The sequence below is a fragment of the Scyliorhinus torazame genome, chromosome 1 (genome assembly GCF_047496885.1).
Source record: "Scyliorhinus torazame isolate Kashiwa2021f chromosome 1, sScyTor2.1, whole genome shotgun sequence".
Lineage (NCBI taxonomy): Eukaryota > Metazoa > Chordata > Chondrichthyes > Carcharhiniformes > Scyliorhinidae > Scyliorhinus > Scyliorhinus torazame.
The window spans coordinates 87450034-87472377 of NC_092707.1; the positions used below are offsets into that span (position 1 = coordinate 87450034).

The window sequence follows — 22344 nt, forward strand, 5'->3', positions numbered from 1 at the left end:
GACCTGTATGACTTCCTGCGGTTAGAGAAGATAAAGTATGAGTTAAGGGGCTCAGCAGGGGAGTTTGAGAAAAGGTGGGGGATGTTTATGACCATGTTTGAGGAGCTGTTCGTCGCCGGGGGGGTGGGTGATGGAGACGGGGGGGGGGGGGATGAAAAAGCAGAAAAATCTGTACAAACTGTATAGCTGATTGTTGGGAAGTATGTTTCTCGGGGTGTTTATTTGCCGTAACCTCCTTTGATACAAGTTTGTAATAAAATGCAAAAAGTAATTTCTCACATTCTTCAGCACCTAATAAAGATGTTTTATTTGCTTGTGCAATTGCAAAGTCGATGAAAAATCTTTGTTGCTTAACTTCGATCTGCAGTTTGCAGGTTCCGAAGGTCACTATTTGTTTTCCATTATAGTCTTTTAAAATATAGTTGCTGTCTTCTATTACTGGTTAAACTTTAAGTTTTCTCACATCGTCTTGATTTATTAGATTCGCTCTAGTGCCAGTATCGGGTTTCATATCAATTAGAGTTTAGTTGATTATTATCGGAATTGTCCAATCATCCGTATTTTTGACTATTGAAATTTCCTGTACAATTTCCTCTATTTTCAATTCTTCATTGGTGTGGACTACACCCACAAAAATTGTATCGTCATCGTCTAGTCTTATAGCCATATTTTCATCAACATATTGCTTGTTTTCAGTTAATCTATCTGTCACTGATGTATTTTTTACCTTCTGAATTTTCGGAATTTCATTAACTTTTGCCGCTTGTTGCACCTTACTGGACATGCATTGTTGTGCAAAATGGTTCTTTTCGCCACATTTTTTACCATATGCAAGACATTTTCATAGAGGGGGAGTCTTTCCATACCTCCTGTATGAAATGGTGGCTTCAGCATTTTTTCTAAAATGGCCGCTCAGACCACGTTTTTGGTTGAACTGCGACACAGCATTTATGTCATCGTTGGAAGCTGCAGTTTTTGTGCCATTTTCATGGAGACAAATTTCCGTTATTCTTTTCAATGCTACTCTGTTTGCTTTGCATATTTTAATTGCATCAGTGAGCTTTAATTCGGATTCTCTTAACACGCTCACGAAGTTTATCGCTCTGGAGGCCATACACGATCTGGTCTCTGACTAAGGAATCATGTAGCTCTGCGAAGGTTTCAGTTTTGCGCTTTTAACTTCAGATCCGTGACAAAGCTATCTATTGTTTTGCCCGTTTTCTGCACGCGCATTCGAAAAAATATACCTTTTGAAGGTCTCATTAGTCTGAGGGTTACAATGACAATCAAATTGCTCTATTACCTTCTTATAGCTCTTTTTGTCGTCCTCCATGTCAAATTGAAAAGAGTTAATTCAATCGCCTGGAGATCCACTACAGATTAAAAAAAAGTGCAATTGTTCTCTCGTCGGAAGCATCTTGTAAGCCAAGAGCCTGTACAAACAGCATGAACTGCTGTTTAAAAACACGCCAGTTTGCATCTACGTTACCCATGTGTGCAGGTTTTGTGGAGTCTTCAAGCCTTCCATCTTTTATCTGCCACAAGGCACGCTATTTTCTTCGCAGTCGATCTTTGGATTTTTTGATTTTCGCACAATGTTTTCTTTCTTCGATGTTTTCTGTCGAATTGATAGATCTAAATACTCCTTTCTTTCTGACATCCATGTCCTGGTACCATGTGATGTTGTTTGGTTGTTTAAATTAATAATATTAATTTGAACAACCAAAGAACATCTCAAGAGAGTTTCCCCCCTGATTCACATTGACTCCAGTTTTTCTAGGGCTTGATGCTACACTTGGTCAAACGCTGCCTTGATGTCAAGAGCATTCACTCTCTGGAGTTCAGCTTTTTTGTCCATGTTTGAACCAAGGCTGCAGTGAGGTCAGGAGCTGAGTAGCCCTGGTGGAACCCAAACTGAGCATCATTGATCAGGTTATTGCTGAGTAAGTGCCACTCGATAGCACTATCAATTACACCTTCCATCACGTGCTGATGATCGAGAGTCCACTAATGCAGCGGTAATTGGTTGGGTTGGATTTGTCCTTATTTGTCCTGGATAGGACATATCTGGGCTGACGTACCTAGCCAATTTTCCACATTGCCGGGTAGATACCAATGTTGTAGCTGCACTGGAACAGCTTTCTTAAAATAAATAGGTTAACTCTGCTGCTAATTTAAGATGAATGTGATGCAGTCATACTTAACTATCATTGCTGATAATTTCCAGCCTTCACCTCCTTTCCTCACCTGCCCTCCAGTTGGCTCTCTGCTGGCATTTTGCTTCCTCCAATACCACACCCAAAGTTGGCATTATTCTCATGTCAGTCTTGTCTGTGAATATGGGACAGACACTGCTGGAGTATCTATTCCAGTGCCCACACGCAGCTCTTAGACCAGGGATTGTTCCATAACAACCCAGAATGGAAACTTCAGCTGATTTATCTCCCTAACCCATTAGTGATTAGGCTAATTGTAGCACTCCCTCAGTGCCCTATCAGTGCAAATTAACTCAAGTCAGGGGATCAGGTCTGGGAGAGGTTTGTGTGGCTCAGCTTCTCACTCGAAAAGCATTCACCAACTCAATGAGCTCTGTGAACCTAGTTATTGTTGGAGTATAATTCTCTTGTTGCATCATTGGAACTAATTTGTCCAACACTTAATTGCAAATGGACATCTTACTGATACTGTTTGTCTTTACTTAGGACAAGATCAGCTGGATGCCATACATGAGCATGATTTGTATCTTTGCATCCATCTTAAGCTTTGGAATTGGACCAGGTAAGTCACTCACTGTGGTGTAATCACATAAAGGAAAAACTGTTGTAATTACGCAACAGGTCAGGAAAAAAAAGACAGGTTAACATTTCATTCTAAGCCCTTCAAAACAGAAACATATATATGCTTTTTAGTGGAATTAGGACCAAAAAATAAAGGGAATGGGAACAACGCATACTCTAGCCACAGTCAGGGAGTTAATGAGTTGACTGACGTGTAACCTGCATAACGGGAAGGCAAGAAATTCTGTATCTAACTTTGCTGTACCTGATTCGGGAGCTGTTGTGGTACTGTAAGGGAGCTTTATTCCATTCCCTGACACTGAAGTCTCTTAGCTTCTTGATGCAGAAATGCCAAAACGTGTGTCTGGAGTCCCACAGATGACGGCTAGCCTAGTACAAGAAGCGGCCAGCGATATGACACTTTTGTGACATGGCGGCTATTCTTATCAGAAAATGAGCTGCTGGGTATGGTGAGCAGTAATGTGTGAACAATCACAAGGAGTTACCCGAACCCTATTTAGTTCAGTGTTACTCTTTGCAGGTTTTTCTTTACAACCGTGTTCTCTGTTGTGTATTGATTACATAATGTGTGAAAAGTGTATTTTCCTCTGTTGACTGCTCATAACGAACGTCTCGTTGCTCCCAGTGCCAAGTTTGCTTGTGCACCCTAACTTCTAAATTCATTGTGACCTCTTTGCCCTTAGCCGGAGTAACCGGGGTCATACCAATGGAGATCTTTGACCAAACTGCACGGCCCACAGCCTACATGATCAATGGGTCCCTGCTCTGGATAAACCTCATTATTGTAGGAATGACTTTCCCATTTATTATGGTAAGTACCTTGAACACAGAATAAATTTAACTTAATATTGTGACAAGCTATCATTTCACTGTTATATTGCTTCCTGACAACCGCAACCCTTGTTATGTTCTGCATGCTTTCTGACTCCTCCTTTATGATGAATTGTTCTGAAATTTAAAAAGCCTCCTTATATCCCCACTGTCCCCTTTCTTGGGAGACTTTTGTGGAATTATCCAGCTTGAGGGGCAGCGGGGATCTATTGTTGAGCCTCTGCTGCTATTTAGTCAGTGGTTGGGAGCTATACAGCAACAGCCTTGAAAACTTGATTTTCCTCCGCTCTCCGTTAAGAGCCATTTATCTTGGCTCAGATCCTTCCCTCCATCAGCATCATTCATTTTTTATTTTTTTTAAATATATTTTATTGAAATTTTTTTTCCCAAACAACGATTTTTCCTCTTACAAAACAAACACAACAGTAACAATACAGAATTTTTTAACAATGCACAAGTAACAAAACCCCCTTATCTATTGGCCTAAACTAAACTAAACTAAACCCCCTCCCCCCCCTGCCCCCCCTGCCCCCCCCCACCCCCCCTGGGTTGCTGCTGCTGGTCATCTGTCTTCCCTCTAACGTTCCCCTAGGAAGTCGAGAAATGGCTGCCACCGCCTGGTGAACCCTTGAGCCGATCCTCTCAGGGCAAACTTTATCTGCTCCAGTTTAATTAACCCCGCCATATCGTTTACCCAGGCCTCCAGTCCGGGGGGTTTCGCCTCCTTCCACATGAGTAGGATCCTACGCCGGGCTACTAGGGACGCAAAGGCCACAACGTTGGCCTCTTTCGCCTCCTGCACTCCCGGCTCTTCCGCAACTCCAAATAGAGCTAACCCCCAGCCTGGTTTGACCCGGGCCTTCACCACCTGCAAAATCACTCCCGTCACTCCCTTCCAATACCCTTCCAGTGCCGGGCACGCCCAAAACATATGTGCGTGTTTTGCCGGGCTCCCGCCACACCTCCCACATTTGTCCTCCACTCCAAAGAACCTGCTCAATCTTGCTCCCGTTATGTGTGCTCTATGTAGCACCTTAAATTGAATCAGGCTAAGCCTGGCGCATGAGGAAGAGGAATTCACCCTGCTTAGGGCATCAGCCCACATACCCTCCTCTATCTCCTCCCCTAATTCTTCTTCCCACTTTCCTTTTAGTTCGCCCACCGACTCCTCCCCCTCTTCCCTCATCTCTCGGTAAATCTCTGACACCTTGCCCTCTCCGACCCACACCCCTGAGAGCACCCTGTCCTGTATCCCCTGTGTCGGGAGCAACGGAAATTCCCTCACCTGTTGTCTAGTAAACGCCCTCACCTGCATATATCTCAAGAAATTTCCCCGGGGCAACTTATACTTTTCCTCCAATGCTCCCAAGCTCGCAAAAGTCCCATCTATAAATAAATCTCCCACCCTCCTAATTCCCAACTGGTACCAGCTCTGAAATCCTCCATCCATTCTTCCTGGGGCGAACCTATGGTTGTTCCTGATAGGGGACCCCACCAGGTCTCCCCGCACCCCTCTCTGTCGCCTCCACTGTCCCCAGATATTCAGTGTTGCCGCCACCACCGGGTTCGTGGTAAACTTTTTAGGTGAGAACGGTAGCGGCGCCGTCACCAACGCCTCTAAACTCGTCCCTTTACAGGACTTTCTCTCCAGTCTTTTCCACGCCGCTCCCTCACCCTCCATCATCCATCTACGTATCATTGCCACATTGGCGGCCCAATAGTAATCGCCCAAGTTCGGTAGTGCCAATCCTCCTCTGTCCCTACTACGCTGAAGGAACCCCCTCCTTACTCTCGGGACTTTCCCTGCCCACACGAAGCTCGTGATGCTCCTGTCTATTTTATTAAAGAAGGTCTTGGTGATTAATATAGGGAGACATTGAAATACAAATAAGAACCTCGGGAGGACCATCATCTTAATTGCTTGCACCCTGCCCGCCAGCGATAGAGGCTACATGTCCCACCTCTTGAAGTCCTCCTCCATTTGTTCTACCAGCCGTGTCAGATTAAGTCTGTGCAAGGTTCCCCAGCTCCTAGCGATCTGAATCCCCAGGTATCGGAAGTTTCTTTCCACTTTCCTTAGCGGCAAGCCTTCTATCTCTCTACTCTGGTCCCCTGGATGTATCACAAATAATTCACTCTTCCCCATGTTTAGCCTATACCCCGAGAATTCCCCGAACCCCCTCAAAATTCGCATAACCTCAATCACCCCCCCCCGCTGGGTCCGACACGTATAACAATAGGTCATCCGCGTATAACGAGACTCGGTGTTCTTCTCCCCCTCTAATCACCCCTCTCCATTTCCTGGAGTCTCTCAACGCCATGGCCAGAGGTTCAATTGCCAACGCGAACAACAATGGAGACAGCGGGCATCCCTGTCTTGCTCCCCTATATAGTCGGAAATACTCCGATCTATGTCGACCTTTAACTACGCTTGCCGTTGGAGCCCCATAAAGAAGTCTAACCCAGCTAATAAACCCGTTCCCAAACCCAAACCTCCTTAACACTTCCCATAAATACTCCCACTCCACCCTATCAAATGCCTTCTCTGCGTCCATTGCCGCCACTATCTCTGCCTCCCCCTCCACTGGGGGCATCATTATCACCCCTAATAGTCGTCGCACGTTAACATTCAGTTGTCTCCCTTTTACGAACCCTGTCTGGTCTTCGTGCACCACCCCCGGGACACAGTCCTCTATCCTCGATGCCAGTACCTTTGCCAGCAATTTGGCGTCCACGTTCAATAGTGAAATAGGTCTATAGGACCCGCACTGCAACGGATCTTTGTCCCTCTTCAAAATTAGCGATATTGTCGCCTCCGACATCGTCGGGGGTAGAGTCCCCCCTTCCCTGGCCTCATTGAACGTCCTCGCCATCAACGGGGCCAACAAGTCCACATATTTTCTGTAATATTCCACCGGGAACCCGTCTGGCCCCGGGGCCTTCCCTGCTTGCATGCTTCCCAGTCCCTTAATGACCTCGTCCACCTCAACCGGTGCCCCCAGGCCTACCACCTCCTGCTCCTTCACTTTCGGGAACCTCAATTGGTCCAGGAACTGCCGCATCCCCTCCTCTCCCTCTGGGGGTTGAGACCTATACAGTTCCTCATAAAAGGTCTTGAACACCTCATTTATCTTTCCTGCCCTTCGCACCGTGTCTCCCCTTTCGTCTCTAATTCCTCCTATCTCCCTCGCTGCTGCCCTCTTTCGCAATTGATGAGCCAACAGGCGACTAGCCTTTTCCCCATATTCATACCTCCTCCCCTGTGCCTTCCTCCACAGTACCTCCGCCTTTCTGGTGGTCAGAAGGTCAAACTCCGTCTGGAGTCGTCTCCTCTCCCTGTACAATTCCTCCTCCGGGGTCTCTGCAAATTCCCTGTCCACCCTTAAAATCTCCCCCAGTAATCTTTCCCTTTCCTTGGCCTCTGTTTTCCTTTTGTGGGCCCCAATAGAGATCAGCTCTCCTCTGACCACCGCTTTTAGTGCTTCCCAAACCACTCCCACAGGGACCTCGCCGTCGTCATTGACCTCCAGGTATCTCTCAATACACCCCCGCACTCTTGCACACACTCCCTCATCCGCCATCAGTCCCACATCTAATCGCCAGAGTGTTCTCTGCTCCCTGCCCTCTCCTAATTCCAGGTCCACCCAATGTGGGGCATGATCCGAAACCGCTATGGCTGAGTACTCAGCTTCTTCCACCATAGAGATCAACGACCTTCCCAAAACAAAAAAATCTATCCGGGAGTACACTTTATGGACATGGGAGAAGAAGGAAAACTCCCTAGCCCTAGGTCTAAGAAATCGCCATGGATCCACTCCCCCCCATTTGATCCATAAACCCCTTAAGTACCTTGGCCGCTGCCGGCCTCCTTCCGGTCCTTGAGCTGGATCTATCTAGCCCCAGGTCTAGCACCGTATTAAAGTCCCCTCCTAGAATCAAGTTTCCTACCTCCAGATCCGGTATACGCCCCAGCATCCGTCTCATAAATCCCGCATCGTCCCAATTTGGGGTATACACATTAACCAACACGACCTCCATTCCCTCCAGCCTACCACTCACCATTACATATCTACCTCCGCTGTCTGCTACGATGTTCTTTGCTTCGAATGCTACCCGTTTCCCCACCAAAATGGCCACCCCTCTGTTCTTTGCGTCCAGTCCTGAGTGGAACACCTGCCCCACCCATCCTTTCCTTAGCCTAACTTGGTCCGCCACCTTTAGGTGCGTCTCATGGAGCATAACCGCGTCTGCCCTTAGTCCTTTCAAATGCGCGAGCACTCGGGCCCTTTTTATCGGTCCGTTCAGGCCTCTCACGTTCCACGTGATCAGCCTCACTCGGGGGCTACCTGCCCCCCTCCCGTGTCGACTAGCCATTACCTTCTCTAGGCCAGTCCCATATCCCGCCTCCGCGCTCCCGCTCGCTCCCCCAGCGTCGCACACCATCCCTGCCCACCCACTCTTTAGCCGTTTCCTTTTGGATTTCCGCAGCAGCAACCCAGTTGTTCCCCCGGTTAGATCCCTATCTAGCTTGATTGCTCCCCCCATGTCACTTCCGTAAGTCAGCTGACTTCAACTGACCCCGGCTACTCCTGCTCACTCCTCGACCCCCCCCGTGTGGGGGAACTCCCATCCGCCTTGCGCCTGTCTTCCCGCCTTATTCTTTCTGGCGCGGGAACATCCGTTTACCTGACCCGCCTCTTATGGCGCAGCTCCCTTTCCCCTCCCCCTCCCCTTCCCCATTCTCCGACTCTGTCCCGTCTTTCCCCCATCACCGGCGCCCACATTTCCCCAATGTCTCCCCCCTTCCCAGTTTGCTTCTCAATTAACTTCACCCATAACATTAACAAAATCAATAACAATAACATTTCCTGCAGCATCAGTCCCTCAGTTCCCATCCAATTTCTCTTCTTTGATGAAGGACCATGCTTCCTCCGCCGTCTCGAAATAATGGTGTCTCTCCTGATACGTGACCCATAGTCTTGCCGGCTGCAGCATCCCAAACTTCACCTTCCTTTTATGCAACACCTCTTTGGCTCGGTTGCAGCTCGCCCTCCTTCTCGCCACCTCCGCACTCCAATCCTGGTATATCCATACCACAGCGTTCTCCCATCTGCTACTCCGCACCTTTTTAGCCCATCTCAGGACCTCTTCTCTGTCCTTAAGGCGGTAAAATCGCACGATTATCGCCCTCGGTGGTTCTCCCGCTTTTGGTCTTCTCGACGGAATCCGATTTGCCCACTCCACCTCCATGGGGCCCGCAGGGGCCTCAGCACCCATCAGTGAGCTCAGCATCGTACTTGCGTACGCTCCACAGTCTACTCCTTCCACACCCTCAGGGAGACCAAGTATCCGAAGGTTCTTCCTTCGCGCTCCGTTTTCTAGGGCCTCGATCCTTTCAGTGCACTTTTTATGAAGTGCCTCGTGCGTCTGAGTCTTAACCGCCAGGCCCAGGATCTCGTCCTCCATATCTGTCACCTTCTGCTCCACCACGCGAAGCTCTGTCTCCTGGGTCTTTAATGTCTCCTTGAGCCCCTCAATTGCCTGTAGCATTGGGGTCAGCACCTCCCTCTTCAGCAGCTCCACGCACCGTCTCACGATTTCATCCTGCTCAGGCCCCCATGTCGCCTGCGCTTTCTCCGCCGCCATCTTGAACTTCTCTCCCTCTGACCTTTTGGTCGATGATTCCTCGGGCTGCAGCTGCCGCCGCCGGTTTTTTCCTCCTTCGTTTGGGGGGGACTCCCTTCTCCCACACCCCACACCGGGTCGCGTCGTCGAAAAATTCCCCGTTGGGGCTCTTAAAAGAGCCCGAAGGTCCGTCGGAGCTGGAGCCGCCGAAACGTGCGGCTAGCTCGGCATCACCGCAACCGGAAGTCCATCAGCATCATTCATTATGTGAATAAGCACTCACATGACTCTAGGCACGTAGCAGTGCGATTTCACAACACCACTAACAAAACAAATCCAAACAAAACCAAACTCCTGCTGATTCTCGGTAGATTTCACCTTCTTGGACAATGGGAACATTGCACCAGGATATGTCATAAAGTACATCATGGGTTGGAATGGAATTTGGGAATTTCAGGCTAATTATGGAAAGTTACTGCTCTATTCTGTCCTTGCACCCCCGATCTTCACACTTCCAGGTAGTTTGGGCATTGGCCTTATTCTTGGTTGGTGTATGGGCTGGTTTAGCACAGTGGGCTAAACAGCTGGCTTGTAATGCAGAACAAGACCAGCAGCGCGAGTTCAATTCCTGTACCGGCCTCCCCGAACAGGTGCCGGAATGTGGCGACTAGGGGCGTTTCACAGTAACTTCATTGAAGCCTACTTGTGACAATAAACTATTATTATATTGATGAGCCGCACTTGGAGGTAGAAGATAAGGTGTTGGAACAGGATCTCCATTCCCTTAACTGCACTTTCATAGAATGATAACAGTACACAAAGGAGAACATTTGGCCCTTCACTCCTGTCCAACTATTTGAAACTTGTGCTTTTCCAATCCTGCTCGTGCAGCTCAAGGCCAGGTTTTTACCCACGGAGACAGCCAATTACTGCTGTCGCTACCTGGTGACTGACCTGTTTACAGAGAAAATAAATAATTTGCATTTATGTAGCATTGTTCACATCCTCAGGACATTCGTAAGTGCTTCAAAGCCAATCAGGCATTTTGGAACTGTAACCATGTTATAACAGACCGAAACAGAATAACAGTTTGCCCACAGCAAGGTCCTACAAACAACAGTCAGCTAAGTTTTAATGATGTTAATTGAGGAGTGACCGTTGACCGGGAGTTAGAATTGCCACGTTCAGCCACAAACATTGCGGTGGAATCTTTTTTTGTCCACCTGAGAGGGTAGATGAGCCTCAGTTTAAAATTCCATTTGAAAGTTCACACCTCCGACAGTGCAGCAGCCTCTCATTATTGCACTGAAGTGGCAGCCTAAATTATCCCTCAATCCACCCATCTACCCAACCCTTCAAGCACATACCCCGCATGTGGCGGAGTCTGCATACCGTGCATTGGCATTATCAGCCATTTCAGAGCCCACTGGTGTGGGACCAAGTCATCCTCGGTCCCAAGGGAAGAAGAACATAGATTAAGAGCTCATTTCTCTGGAGTTAGACAAATCACCACCATTTGATTTTAAGGTGGGATCTCTACTATTAGCGAAGTCGAGGGGCAGAACGGCTGGAGAGTGAATTGAAGAGGGAAACCCGAGAAAAGGAAAAAGTAGAAAACAACAAAATTACTTCATCATCAGAAGTAAAACATGTTTGCTTGTACTTAACCCTGTCTTTCTGCCTTTCAGGAGGGCTTGGGCAGTTTTTGTTATGTGCCATTCATTTGCGTTAGCTTCCTCACGGCTTTATTTATTGGAATCTTCCTGCCAGAAACAAAGGGGAAGACCTTCTTGGAAATTTCCGAGGAGTTTTACAAACGTAATTTCAACGGGTGCAGCGTGTTGTGACTTGAGAAAATATTGTAACTACTCGTACATCATATTTCTCTGTTATGGCTGTGTTTACATGGCTTCATTTGTAGTGTCGGGCTGGCTGATGGCCAGACTAGCTTTCCTATTTATTGCCTGTTTCACTGGTCTGAGAGTTCAGGACAAATGTAGGTTGATATTGCATATTCATGTTAATACCCCATCTCCGTTTCCTTCCCAATGTTCTTTATCATGCAGCTTTGCAGAGGAGATAGTGAGAGGCAATATAGACCTAATTGTACAGTTCTGAAGAGTATAGAGGGACAAAAGGACCTCGGGATTGATGTACAGGAATCTTTGAAGTTGGTAGGACATATTGAGAGCAAAACATATAGGACCTTAGGCTTCATTAATAGAGGTGCTCAGTACAAAAGCAAGGATGTTATACTGAACCTTTATAAACCTCGGGTTTGGCCTCAGCTAGAGTATTACATACAGTTCTGGTCAGCACACTTCAGGAAGATTGTATGAGGGCCCTTGAGTATGTGTAGAAGAGATTCACCAGAATGGTTCCAGGATGAGGGTTCTAGCTTATAATGTTTAGTTTAGAGGAAGGGATATTGTTCTCCTTGAAGCAGAGGGGTTTGAGGGGAGATTTGATAGAGGCATACTAGATTATGCCAGGTTTAGATAATGTAGACAAAGGAAAGCTGTTCCCCTTAGCTGATGGTACAAGGACGAGGGGACACAGATTTACCTTTCTGTGCAAGGGGTATGTGAGGAAGAGCACTTTTATGCAGCAAGTGGTAATGACCTGGAACTCGCTGCCTGTGAGGGTTGTCAAAGCAGAGATGATAAATTATTTTAAAAAGAAATTAGATGGGCATTGAGGGAAATTAACTTGCAGGGCAATGGGGATATTGCAGGACAATGGGACTCATTGGATTACTCGATAGAGAACTGGCATGAACTCAGTGGGTTGAATGGTCTCCTCCTGCGCTATGACGATTATTTGACTCTGTAAAAGCCCAATTCTCTTGTAACTCCATATTTGAATTGATCCTTGCAGTGCCTTATAGCCCTAACCAAGGTCACAAATGACATCCACTGTGACTGTCACCATGATGCATTTTAGCCCCTCAGCTTCCTCAACCTCTTTGCAGAGTTTTAACATGATTAAACACATCTTCACCTCTAACACCTCTCTTCCATCGTCGTTCTCAGAGAGACTGCTATTGCTTAGACACTTACCAATCTGATTGTAGTTGCCTTATCTACAGCAAAATCCATCTCATCTTTCTTCTATGACATTACTTCTAGAGTTCCCCAAGGATCTATCCTTGATCCAATCCTCTTCTTTATTTGCAAGCTGTCACTTGGTGTTGTTGTCGAAAGCATTGTATTAGCTTTCATTTGCACATTTAAACATCCAGATATACCTCTCCATGGCCTTCTCAACCCCAAGGTCATTCTTGTTCATCCGAGTAGTGATTCTTCAGGAAGTTACAAAGCTGAGGATCTTGTGCAGATTGATTAGCCTCTGATTAACAAATGTAGGGTTGTCCATCTGGCGTCAAGTTGTGACCAAGTCAAAATTTCCACTGACTGAATCTAGGAAACTCATTGTTGTTTAATCCTCCATAAACTCTGCCCCTCTCCCATTGACTCCATTCCTCTCCCGAGCCACTTGGTGAACCAAGCTGTGTGAAACCTTAATAATCCTGCTCAAGCCTGGTTTATCATCCCACAAGGCATTGCTTTTAAAATTATTTTTTCCCTCTTGAAATCCTTTCTGGCTTTGACCCACCCTATCCCAGTAATGGCACCCACCTTCGGTTCTTAACCCTTACCTTTTGTACATGCTCCTTCCTTCTTATTCTAACTCTTCATTCCTCTCCCCGCCTCTAAAACCTTTCAACCAAGTGTTTAGTGATCTCTCCTAACTATCCAACCTTGTCTCAATATTCATCTCATTATTGATTTTATTTTCTCCACCATTGTACGTTAAGGACAGGATACATAGGCACATGGAATTTAGGAACGAGAATCGGGCCTTTGAACCCCGCCATTCAATAAGATCATGGCTGATCTGACTGTGGTCTCAACTCCTGTCTTCTTTCTGCCCCCCATAACCCACAAACCCTTAGTCCGTCAATAATCTGTCTCACTCAGCATTAAATGCATTCAATGACTGAGCCTCTACTGCTTTCTGGGGAAGAGGATTCCACATCCTAACAACCCTCGGAGTGAAAGAGTTTCTGCTCATCTCCGTCGTAAAAGGGAGACCTCTTATTTTTATACTGTGCCCCCACAATCTAATCACACCTACAAGAGGAAATCCTCCTGGCGTCCACCCCTATCAAGTCCTCTCAGGATCTTATCAATTTTGATAAATCACCTGCCATTCCTCTGTGTGTATAGGCCCAAACTGCAATTTCTCTTTTTTATACAGCTTTTTTATTCTTCTTGCCAAAGTGGATAAGTTCACATTTTCCCACATTATACTCGATGTGGAAAGTTCTTGTCCATTCACTTAACCTACCGATATCCCTTTACTTCCTCTTGACAACTAACTTTCTGACCTATCTTGGTGTCAGTTCGTTCATCCAAGTTATTGATGTAGATTGTAACACCGTGCCAATCTAAAAACGACCCATTTATCGCTACTCTCTGCTTTCTGTTAGTTAACCAATCATCTATCTATGTTAATACACACCACACATCTCCACACCATGAACTCTTGTGTAGCAACTTTTGATGTGGCAACTTATAAAATGCCTTTTGGAAATCCAAGTACACCACATCTATAGGAGTCCCTTTATCTTTACAAATGCAAGCAGAAAAGTTGAAACTTTTAATGCAGTTATGAGGCCCCTCTCGAAGTCCTGATTGTGGATCTGGATGCCATTGTGCAAGAGGAAATTCATTCTTAGCTGAAGATATGGTGAGAGCAAGAAGACTGTTCCCATAAATAAAGGGGATGAGCTGTGAGGAAAGAGTAATGATGCTTCAATTCAGGGCAGCACGGGGGCACAATGGTTAGCACTGCAACCTCATGGCGCTGAGGACCCGGGTTCGATTCCGGCCCCGGGTCACTGTCCTTGTGGAGTTTGCACATTCTCCCCGTGTCTGTATGGGTCTCACCCCCAGAATCCAAAGATGTGTAGGGTAGGTGGATTGACCACGCTAAATTACCCCTTAATTAGAACAAAATATAATTGGGTACTCTAAATTTAAAAAATATTTTTTAAAAAACGATGCTTCTATTAAGCTTTACAGTCCAGAAATGTGAAGGTAAATAAGAAACCTTAATGGTGTTTACAGAGTTTTAAATGCCATACAGATAAGGGAGAGGCAATGACCAAGCCAAAATATCCAGAAAAATCACATGAAATAGTAGCAGTTGTGAAAGGTGTAAGAACGTGTAGGAATGTTAATGTCACAGCTAGGATAAGATTAATCAAAGATTGAGAGAATCAATCAATGAATCAGTGCGAAATGTGAGTTGTTGAACAAAAATAGATGCCAGAAATTTCAGTTTAATGGTATGGAAGACAGATTGCATTATGACAATCAAAATTTGGTATTGAAATATCCAATCATGATGACTGACCCTCTCCAAAGGCATCAATATGAGGACAGTATCAATTTTCTGAACTGTATAGGGACAATATAAAACATCACAAACTAAGTGAAAATATAGTATTTAGTACATGATGAGACTTCCGTTAAACAAGTGCTGCTCTTGAGCTTACATCAGTTTGCCTGCACACTGCAAAATCACTGAATCAGAGATTCAACAGAAGCAGCATGGGAGCAGCAATCCTTTATAATGCTGCATTCTTTGAGAATTGATGAATGAAATGCTATTGTAGATAATTGTAATGCAGTAAAGCATTTGAATTGTGATGTTGAAGGTGTGCTTGAATCCAAATTTTTCAACAGCGACGCCTACTCAGGTGATATGGATCAGATTCCTGAATAGGGCTTAAAGAATCCCATTCAAGTATCAGTATTCTGGATGTATGTATGATTAAAGAGTTGACATGCCAATTAAACTGTTTTTAACAGTGTATCATTTCAAAATCCATTTTGTAAAGGCTGCAACTAAAATCACCTCACTGCTGGTCAAAGGGACAGTGTTCAATTCATAAATAATTCTTTATTTTACTCATTAATTTTCCTTGAGCCACATTTTTAAAGCGCTGCTGTACATGTTGTATTAGTCCACTCAGTGCTATTGGGGAGGGCACCGTGGGATTTTGACAATGAAGGTATAGCAATATAGTTCCAAGTCAGGCTGGTTTGTGGCTTGGAGGGATGGTGGTATTCCCATTCATTTGCCCTGCCACATTGATTCTCCCATTTTCAGGGGCCAATGAGGTCAACGATGATGAAGGTGCCCGTAAAAGGTGGCACCCTTATCCTCCTCAGTGACTCCCTCAGCCCTTGGATGGCGCTCTGGATGGCTGAAGAGTAGCATCAGCAGGAGTATAACTTTCATCCACCCCAAACATCTCTACCCTCAGGACCACTGACCGGCCAAGTCTACATAGTCTGCCCTCCATTCTATGTATATCGGACCATTTTTCCTTCAAGCATTCCAAATGTTGCCGCGTATGGCTCTCCATGAGATTGGCCACTCTTTCAATTGAGGGGCTCATGTTCTCGAAGCCTTTGTGACACACATGATCTGAATGGACTCCTCCAATCTGTTGATCCAGGTAGAGAATTGTTCGCTTTGCAGCCCTGGTGCTGCTTACGTCCTGCTGCGGCCTGCTCACTGACCCTCCACCTTTCCATCTCTCCAGCTCGCTGGTCCTCCAACTCACTGCTCCCTCCCGTTTGCTGCCTCTCTTGACCCACCCACTTGCCTCCTCCCGTCTCCCCTCACCCTTCTACTCCCAGTCCCTCTTGTTCACTCCCTCTTATCACACCTCTTCTGAGCCTTCACCCACAGTGAGGGTTTGGGAGCGGGAGAGGCAGCAGAAATAAGGGTCGATGAATGGAAGGGATGTGGCGAGCAGGAGGTAAGCAGAAAGAGTAAGTAATGATGAGTAAGTTATTAAACACATTCGTAACTGTGCACTTGGCATAATCTATGCAGCTGCTAATGTGTACCTCTTTTATAATCATTTTTTATGCTTTACATACTAAGATACAGTTTTGAAGAAATAAATAACAATTAATATATAAATATTTAAAAAATTCAACTTGTGGCCCACTTAACATTTTCTAATGTCCCAATTGGCCGGCACTGTTTTTCTAGTGAATACCACTGAATTAGAGTCTCCTTTCCTGTAACTCCTGCAGGGGCGTGTCTGTCCCCCATCCTCTGAAGGAAACTACCCACAGCTGCCTCTGTTTCTGGTTCCTCCTCCAGCTCACTAATACTGTGCCGCTCACCTGCTGCCACCCTATCTAAAGGCAGACATCGAGCCACAAAGGTGAACATATCTGTGTTGGAGGAAGATTTGCTTGTAAGGTGGGACGCAGAGCTTTGCTGATTCTCATGGCCTGTTTATTGGAAGGGAGAATCTCTCCTTGGGTCAACGTTTGCACCTGTGGGAGTCATGAGAAGTGACGATGAGAACTAGCCTTGGAGAGCTAAAGCTCTGCAGGTGTTAAAGCTTCCCAAAGCAGTGGAGTGCTCTGCAAGCAACAGGTGAGGTGGAGTGCAGTACACCCCTTTAATGAACACATTACCTTCAGTAATCAACATCTCCATCATGAGTATCCCTCTTGCCAGGCTGTCTTCCTCATGGTCTGTGATTCTGGCTCTTTCTATCACTCCCTCCTTCACTGGTGCGATGATGTGAAGGAGATACCTCCACACTGTTTGATCCTTCTCCTGAGCATTATATGCCTGTTTCTCCTGCAAGGGCACAAGACAGGGAGATCAGACACTGCTGATGTCTACAGCCAATGTTAGCTGCTCCTGCCATTAGAAGCTGCATGTTTCAGAGTTGACAATCTTCAGCGCTGAGCCACTCTGAATGGTCAGTAAATATCCAGGGCACACATTCCTTGCATGCTCAGGATCAGCATGTGCCCTGAAGCTCCTCGGCTGGTGTTTCCACTGGAGGGTAAGCTCCCAGAGATCTGCCCTGAGGGTTGGGAGTAGCAGACGCCCACACCACCTTACCAGATCCCATCAGGTTATTGAACCTTTCCTGTATTGCATCCAGGCTCTTCTGACCACATGTCTGCTACTGACAGTGGCAACAATGTCCATCCATGTCTGTTAGGTCTGTGTGGCTGACTGTCTACTGCCACCCTCTGGGAGGAGGGCCCCCCCTTCTCTCCCTCATGATCTCCAGGCCCACATCTGAAAACCTTGGTGCTGTCCTGTCCTGGGTTTCCGGCCTTTAGCTCATCTGAGAAATTGTGGGAATTAAATTTTCTGTGAACCTTCACTGTTTGATCACAGTGGTAAAGCAGCAGCCACAGTAGTGGCCAGTTTAAGTTGGGTCTGCAATTGAGTTGTCCTGCCTCTGTTCCCATCCTCACGGTAATTAATTGGCCACCAAACCCAGCTCCCTATCAATTAATGGGTAGCACCCCTCAAACTCCAAGCCCATTTCTCTTTCAAACAGGTGTTGGTGCAGGACCTGGGATTAGTACTGACTTCCACTCCTGGTGCCCGTAGTGAAAATTCAGCCTTAGATATTGTGTGGAGTAAACAACTATAACTGCTTATAAAAGTAAAATGTCATGGATTCTGGAGATTGAATATTAAAACAGAAAGTGCTGGAAAAACTCAGCAGGTCTGGCAGTATATGTGGAGCGAGAAACAGAGTTAACATTTCAAGTCCAATATGGCTCCTCTTCAAAACCACAACTGTTACTCGAATATGATGTGGAGATATCGGCGTCGGACTGGGGTGAGCACAGTAAGAAGTCTTGCAACACCAAGCTAAAGTCCCAACGGGTTTGTTTCGAATCACTAGCTTTCGGAGCACAGCTCTTTCATCAGGTGAGTGAAGAGGTGGTTCCCACAACCACATATAGACAAAGTCAATGATGCAAGATGTACTTTGAATGCGAGTCTTTGCAGGTAATTAAGTCTTTAGAGGTCCAGACAGTGCAACTGGAGAGAGGGATAATCACAGGTTGAAGAGGTGTGAAATGTCTCAAGCCAGGACAGATGGTAGGATTTTGAAATGCCAGGCCAGATGGTGGGGGGTGAATGCAATGAGACATGGGTCCAAGGTCCTGGTTGAGACCGTACTCATGCGTTCGGAACTTGGCTATCAGTTTCTGCTCAGCGACTGCCTTGTCGCACATTCTGATGTCCGCGTTGGAGAACGCTTACCCGAAGATCAGGGGCTGAATGCCCTTGACTGCTGAAGTGTTCCCCGACTGGAAGGGAACATTCCTCCTAGCGATTGTTGCGCGATGTCCATTCATCCGTTGTCGCAACGTCTGCATGGTCTCGCCAATGTACCACGCCTCGGGACATCCTTTCCAGCATGAAACCGCAGGCAGGAATATTCCCTTCCAGTTGGGGAACACTTCAGCAGTCAAGGGCATTACTGTTACTTGAATAAATTTTCTTCAAAGGATTTGAGAATAGATACATAGAAGAATCATAAAATCCCTACAGTTCAGAAGAAGGCCATTTAGTCCATTGAGTCTACACTGACCCTCTGAAAGAGCACCCTACCTAGCTCCACGCCCCCACCCTATCCCCGTAACCCAACCTAACCTTTTGGACACTAAGAGGCAATTTAGCCATGACCAATCCACCTAACCTGCACATCTTTGAACTGTGGGAGGAAACCGAAGCACCCGGAGGAAACCCACGCAGACACGGGGAGAAAATACAAATTTCACACAGAGAATCACCCAAGGTCGGAATTAAACCCGGGGCCCTGGCACCGTGAGACAGCACTGCTTACCACTGTGCTGAACCCTCATGAGGACTAACCTGTGATGTGGGGAAATATGGTGTATAAAGAAGTGCAGTGCAGTTTTCAATAGTTCTTTAGAGAGCTTGACAGACAGAAACCATATAGTTAGGCTAATTACTGCTGACTATCAATAAAGAATGTTTCACATACCAAACTATCAAGCGTCTTGGGCTTACTTGAAACATCTTGTGAACTACATAAGGAAGGGGATTAAATTCCAATTTATGTCAGTTCATTTTTGGATTTATATTAATTATCATATAGAAAGGAACACATCCAGATTTATAAATATTGCCCAGCCGCCAAGAGATGGATCAGTGATGGAAAACAATTTGTGTTGAGATGATGTTACAAAGAATGAATTCGGAGCAGGAGTGGCTACTCTAATGGGCCAGTGTTTAGAGAACCCCAAAGTGTATCATGGAGTTCACCTGACCCACAACTTTTAATAGATTGTGGTATGGGGAGCACACGGCCCACTCTACAGGTGTGGTACAGCAGAAATGGAAAAGTATTTTTTAAAGCAAAACAATGTTTATTCTATGAACTCAAGTTAACCTTTTTAAAACACAATGAATATCTTAGCAACCATTAATTCAAATACAACCCCCAAAGACTACAAACACTAAGTAATCCTTTAAGCTATACTTTAAAAAAAACATAAGACTTAAAAACACCTTTTTACAGAAAGACATCAGGCTTAACTTCACTACTGAGAACAGTTACCATGTTGAAATCAGCAAATGGACACTCCTAAGCTTGCAGAGATTCACACACATCCTGCTGTGATTGCAGCTTCTCCAAAACTAAAATGAAACCAAACCCACCCTGCAGCAAAAAGCCTAAAGCAAAAGTAAAAAGCTGACGGACAGCCCAGCTCCATCCACTCTCTGACATCACTGCAGTAATAAAGATCCATTTCTTAAAGGTACTCTCACTACAGATATTTATATACACACCCATTTTTTAAACACCCGTTTCTTCAAGGTACTCTCACATGACACTACTCGGCCTCTCCAGCCTGCGCCACTATTCAATAAGATAATGGCTGATCAGATTGGAACCTCAATTCCACCCTCCTGTCTACCCCCGATAGCCTTTCACCCCCTTGTTTATCAAGAATCTATCTACCTGTGCCTTAGAAAATATACAAAGACTCTGCCTTTAAAGGAAGAAAGTGCCAAAGACTCTCGACTCCCTGAGGAAAATAAATTCTCCTCACCTCTGTCCTAAATGTTTGACACCTTGGATTCTCCGTTGGCTGATGCAAAATAGCGGAATCTGATTGGACGGAGTATTGGTTCCGATGCCAAAACCGCGGCGGACGCCAATTTGAATCCAAATCGCTATACTCCGTCACCTCCACAGCGGCATCAATGCGGTCCAGAACGCACGTACAGTAAATACCGTTTGCATATCATTAGCAGGCCCGGCCCGGTATTTTCCGGAGCCTCCGCGATTCTCCGCTTCCAATGGTGTGAGTTCCTGGATGATGCGGTTCAGTTGCTGGGCCCCTTCCAGAGCCCGGGGGGGGGGGGGGGTGGCGGGATTATGGAGCAACAGGTGAGTGGCTAGCATGACCCTACACTGGACTGGGGCGCTGCCGCTACATGGACCACCATTGTCATGGCCTGCAAGGCAGCACCTTGCTGTGCACCCCACTGACCACTCACCTTGGCCCCTGGTTCTGCAGAGTGACACCGGCTGTATGAGTGCCTCCACCACCGCACTCCAACCTCATGCATATCCCCCCAACACGGCCACCACCCACCGAGGGCAACACCCCTACAGAGCGCCGAGCAGGGGCCACGGAGCATATCCCTGGTAAGGGCAGCACCAGCCCACAAGGCCCCTGGCAGCAGGGACAGGTGCCAGAGGCCTACATGCTGCCGGGCACAGGAAGTGGACGATCTCTGTCTACGACAGTGCAACATCACCCATTCACTGTGCCACCACCTTCCGGGTCCGTGTCACATCAGCCAGTGACTGCGCCATCTCCCTCTGTGCCTGTGCCACGTCAGCCAACACCTGGGCAATGTTGCCAATGTTCCCAGCCGAGGCCTGCTGTGATTGGGCCATGCTCAGGAGCACTGCTGCAATTTCCAGGTTGCTCTGGCACATGGACACCTGTGAAATGGCAATCCTGTCCTGGGCCTCGGCCAGTGCCTGTACAGAATGCCCCAGGCCTTGGACATGCTGATCCATAGCCATAGCCAAAACCGTGGGCGCCACCTGTGCGGTGTTGGCCTGTGTGACACACATGGTCTGCACCACCTCCTGCTGCTGCATGCGGTTTGACTCTTCTAATTGCACCTACAGGTGCTGGATGCTCGCCAGCAACTCCCCATGTGGTCCCTGGCTCTGAGACTGCATCTCCACAATCGATGGGACTGTCTGTTCAAGAAGCCCGAGACCCATCTGGACGGCAGCTAGTGCCTGGAGTCGGCCCGCCTACCGACTGTTCGCCCTCTGTAGTGTTCCTACCGCCACCTGCTGTACCGGATCAGCTGTGTGGTGAGCACCAGAGAGTGTCCCAGGAGCCTCTTCACTAAAGTGCCCAACCAAGGTGTGTGTCTCTGGGATGGTGGAGGGCATTGGAGACAGCTGGAACGGAAGGTCAGTGTCATCTTCAGACTTGAGCTCCGGGGTCTTCTGAATTTCGGGCGGGGGGCTGCCGTCCGAGCTGTTCTCCTCGTCACTGCTCGGCTCACGGGGGTGGGGGGGGCTCCGGCTGTGGCAGTGGCTGGGGACGGGACCGCCCTATCTCCAGCAGCTCCTGCAAAACACAAGACAAGTCGCATGATTAGACTGCGGGCCGGAGGGGTGGTGGGAGTGAGCGTGTGGGTGGGGGTGTGCTTGGAGGGATGGGGGGGTCGTTGCTCACGTGGAGACTGAAAGGTCTTGGGGTGGGGGGGGGGGGGGGGGCGTTGGTGTCAACTCACCCGTGCTGCCCGGTCGGTAGGTCGTTGACCTTGCGGCACTGGAGGCCAGTCCTCCCGGTCATACATCCCGAGCTGATGGCTGCTGCCACTTCATTCCAGGCAACACTGGCTGCCCTGTGGCTCACCCTCCGGAACCCTCGGAGGAACAGGCCATCTCTCTTAGCCTCCACCGCATCTAGGAACTGTAGTGATCTGTACATCTGTACATACATCTGCCCATACACCAGGGACTGCAGAGAGATGTAACAGCCACAGCATCACTAGAGGGCATCAGAGACGGGTATAAAGGGTCCAGCCCAAGGTACGATCCACCTCTTTCATAGGGCTAGGGAGCAGCAGCAGCAGACAGACAGCTCAGCATTGGCAGCTTACCTTAGCTTCACTGGTCATACCTCTTGACTGTATTACATCTAGTTAAGATCTGGAA

The 22344-nt window shown here is 47.1% G+C and overlaps 1 protein-coding gene across 3 annotated transcripts in view; it reads left to right on the forward strand.

Annotated features, from left to right (window-relative positions):
• Positions 1-16933, forward strand: part of LOC140409278 (solute carrier family 2, facilitated glucose transporter member 11-like) — a 187103-nt gene extending 170170 nt beyond the window's left edge. For 2 of the 3 annotated variants that reach the window (XM_072497651.1, XM_072497658.1), the window contains 3 exons: positions 2703-2778; positions 3482-3609; positions 10943-15120. In XM_072497651.1, the coding sequence (XP_072353752.1) occupies positions 2703-2778; positions 3482-3609; positions 10943-11101 (363 nt within the window). In that variant the 3' untranslated portion in view covers positions 11102-15120. Of the gene's footprint in view, positions 1-2702; positions 2779-3481; positions 3610-10942; positions 15121-16445 lie in introns of those variants that run through there. The other variant, XM_072497667.1, reaches the window with a different exon arrangement.
• The last annotated feature ends 5411 nt before the right edge of the window (positions 16934-22344 follow it).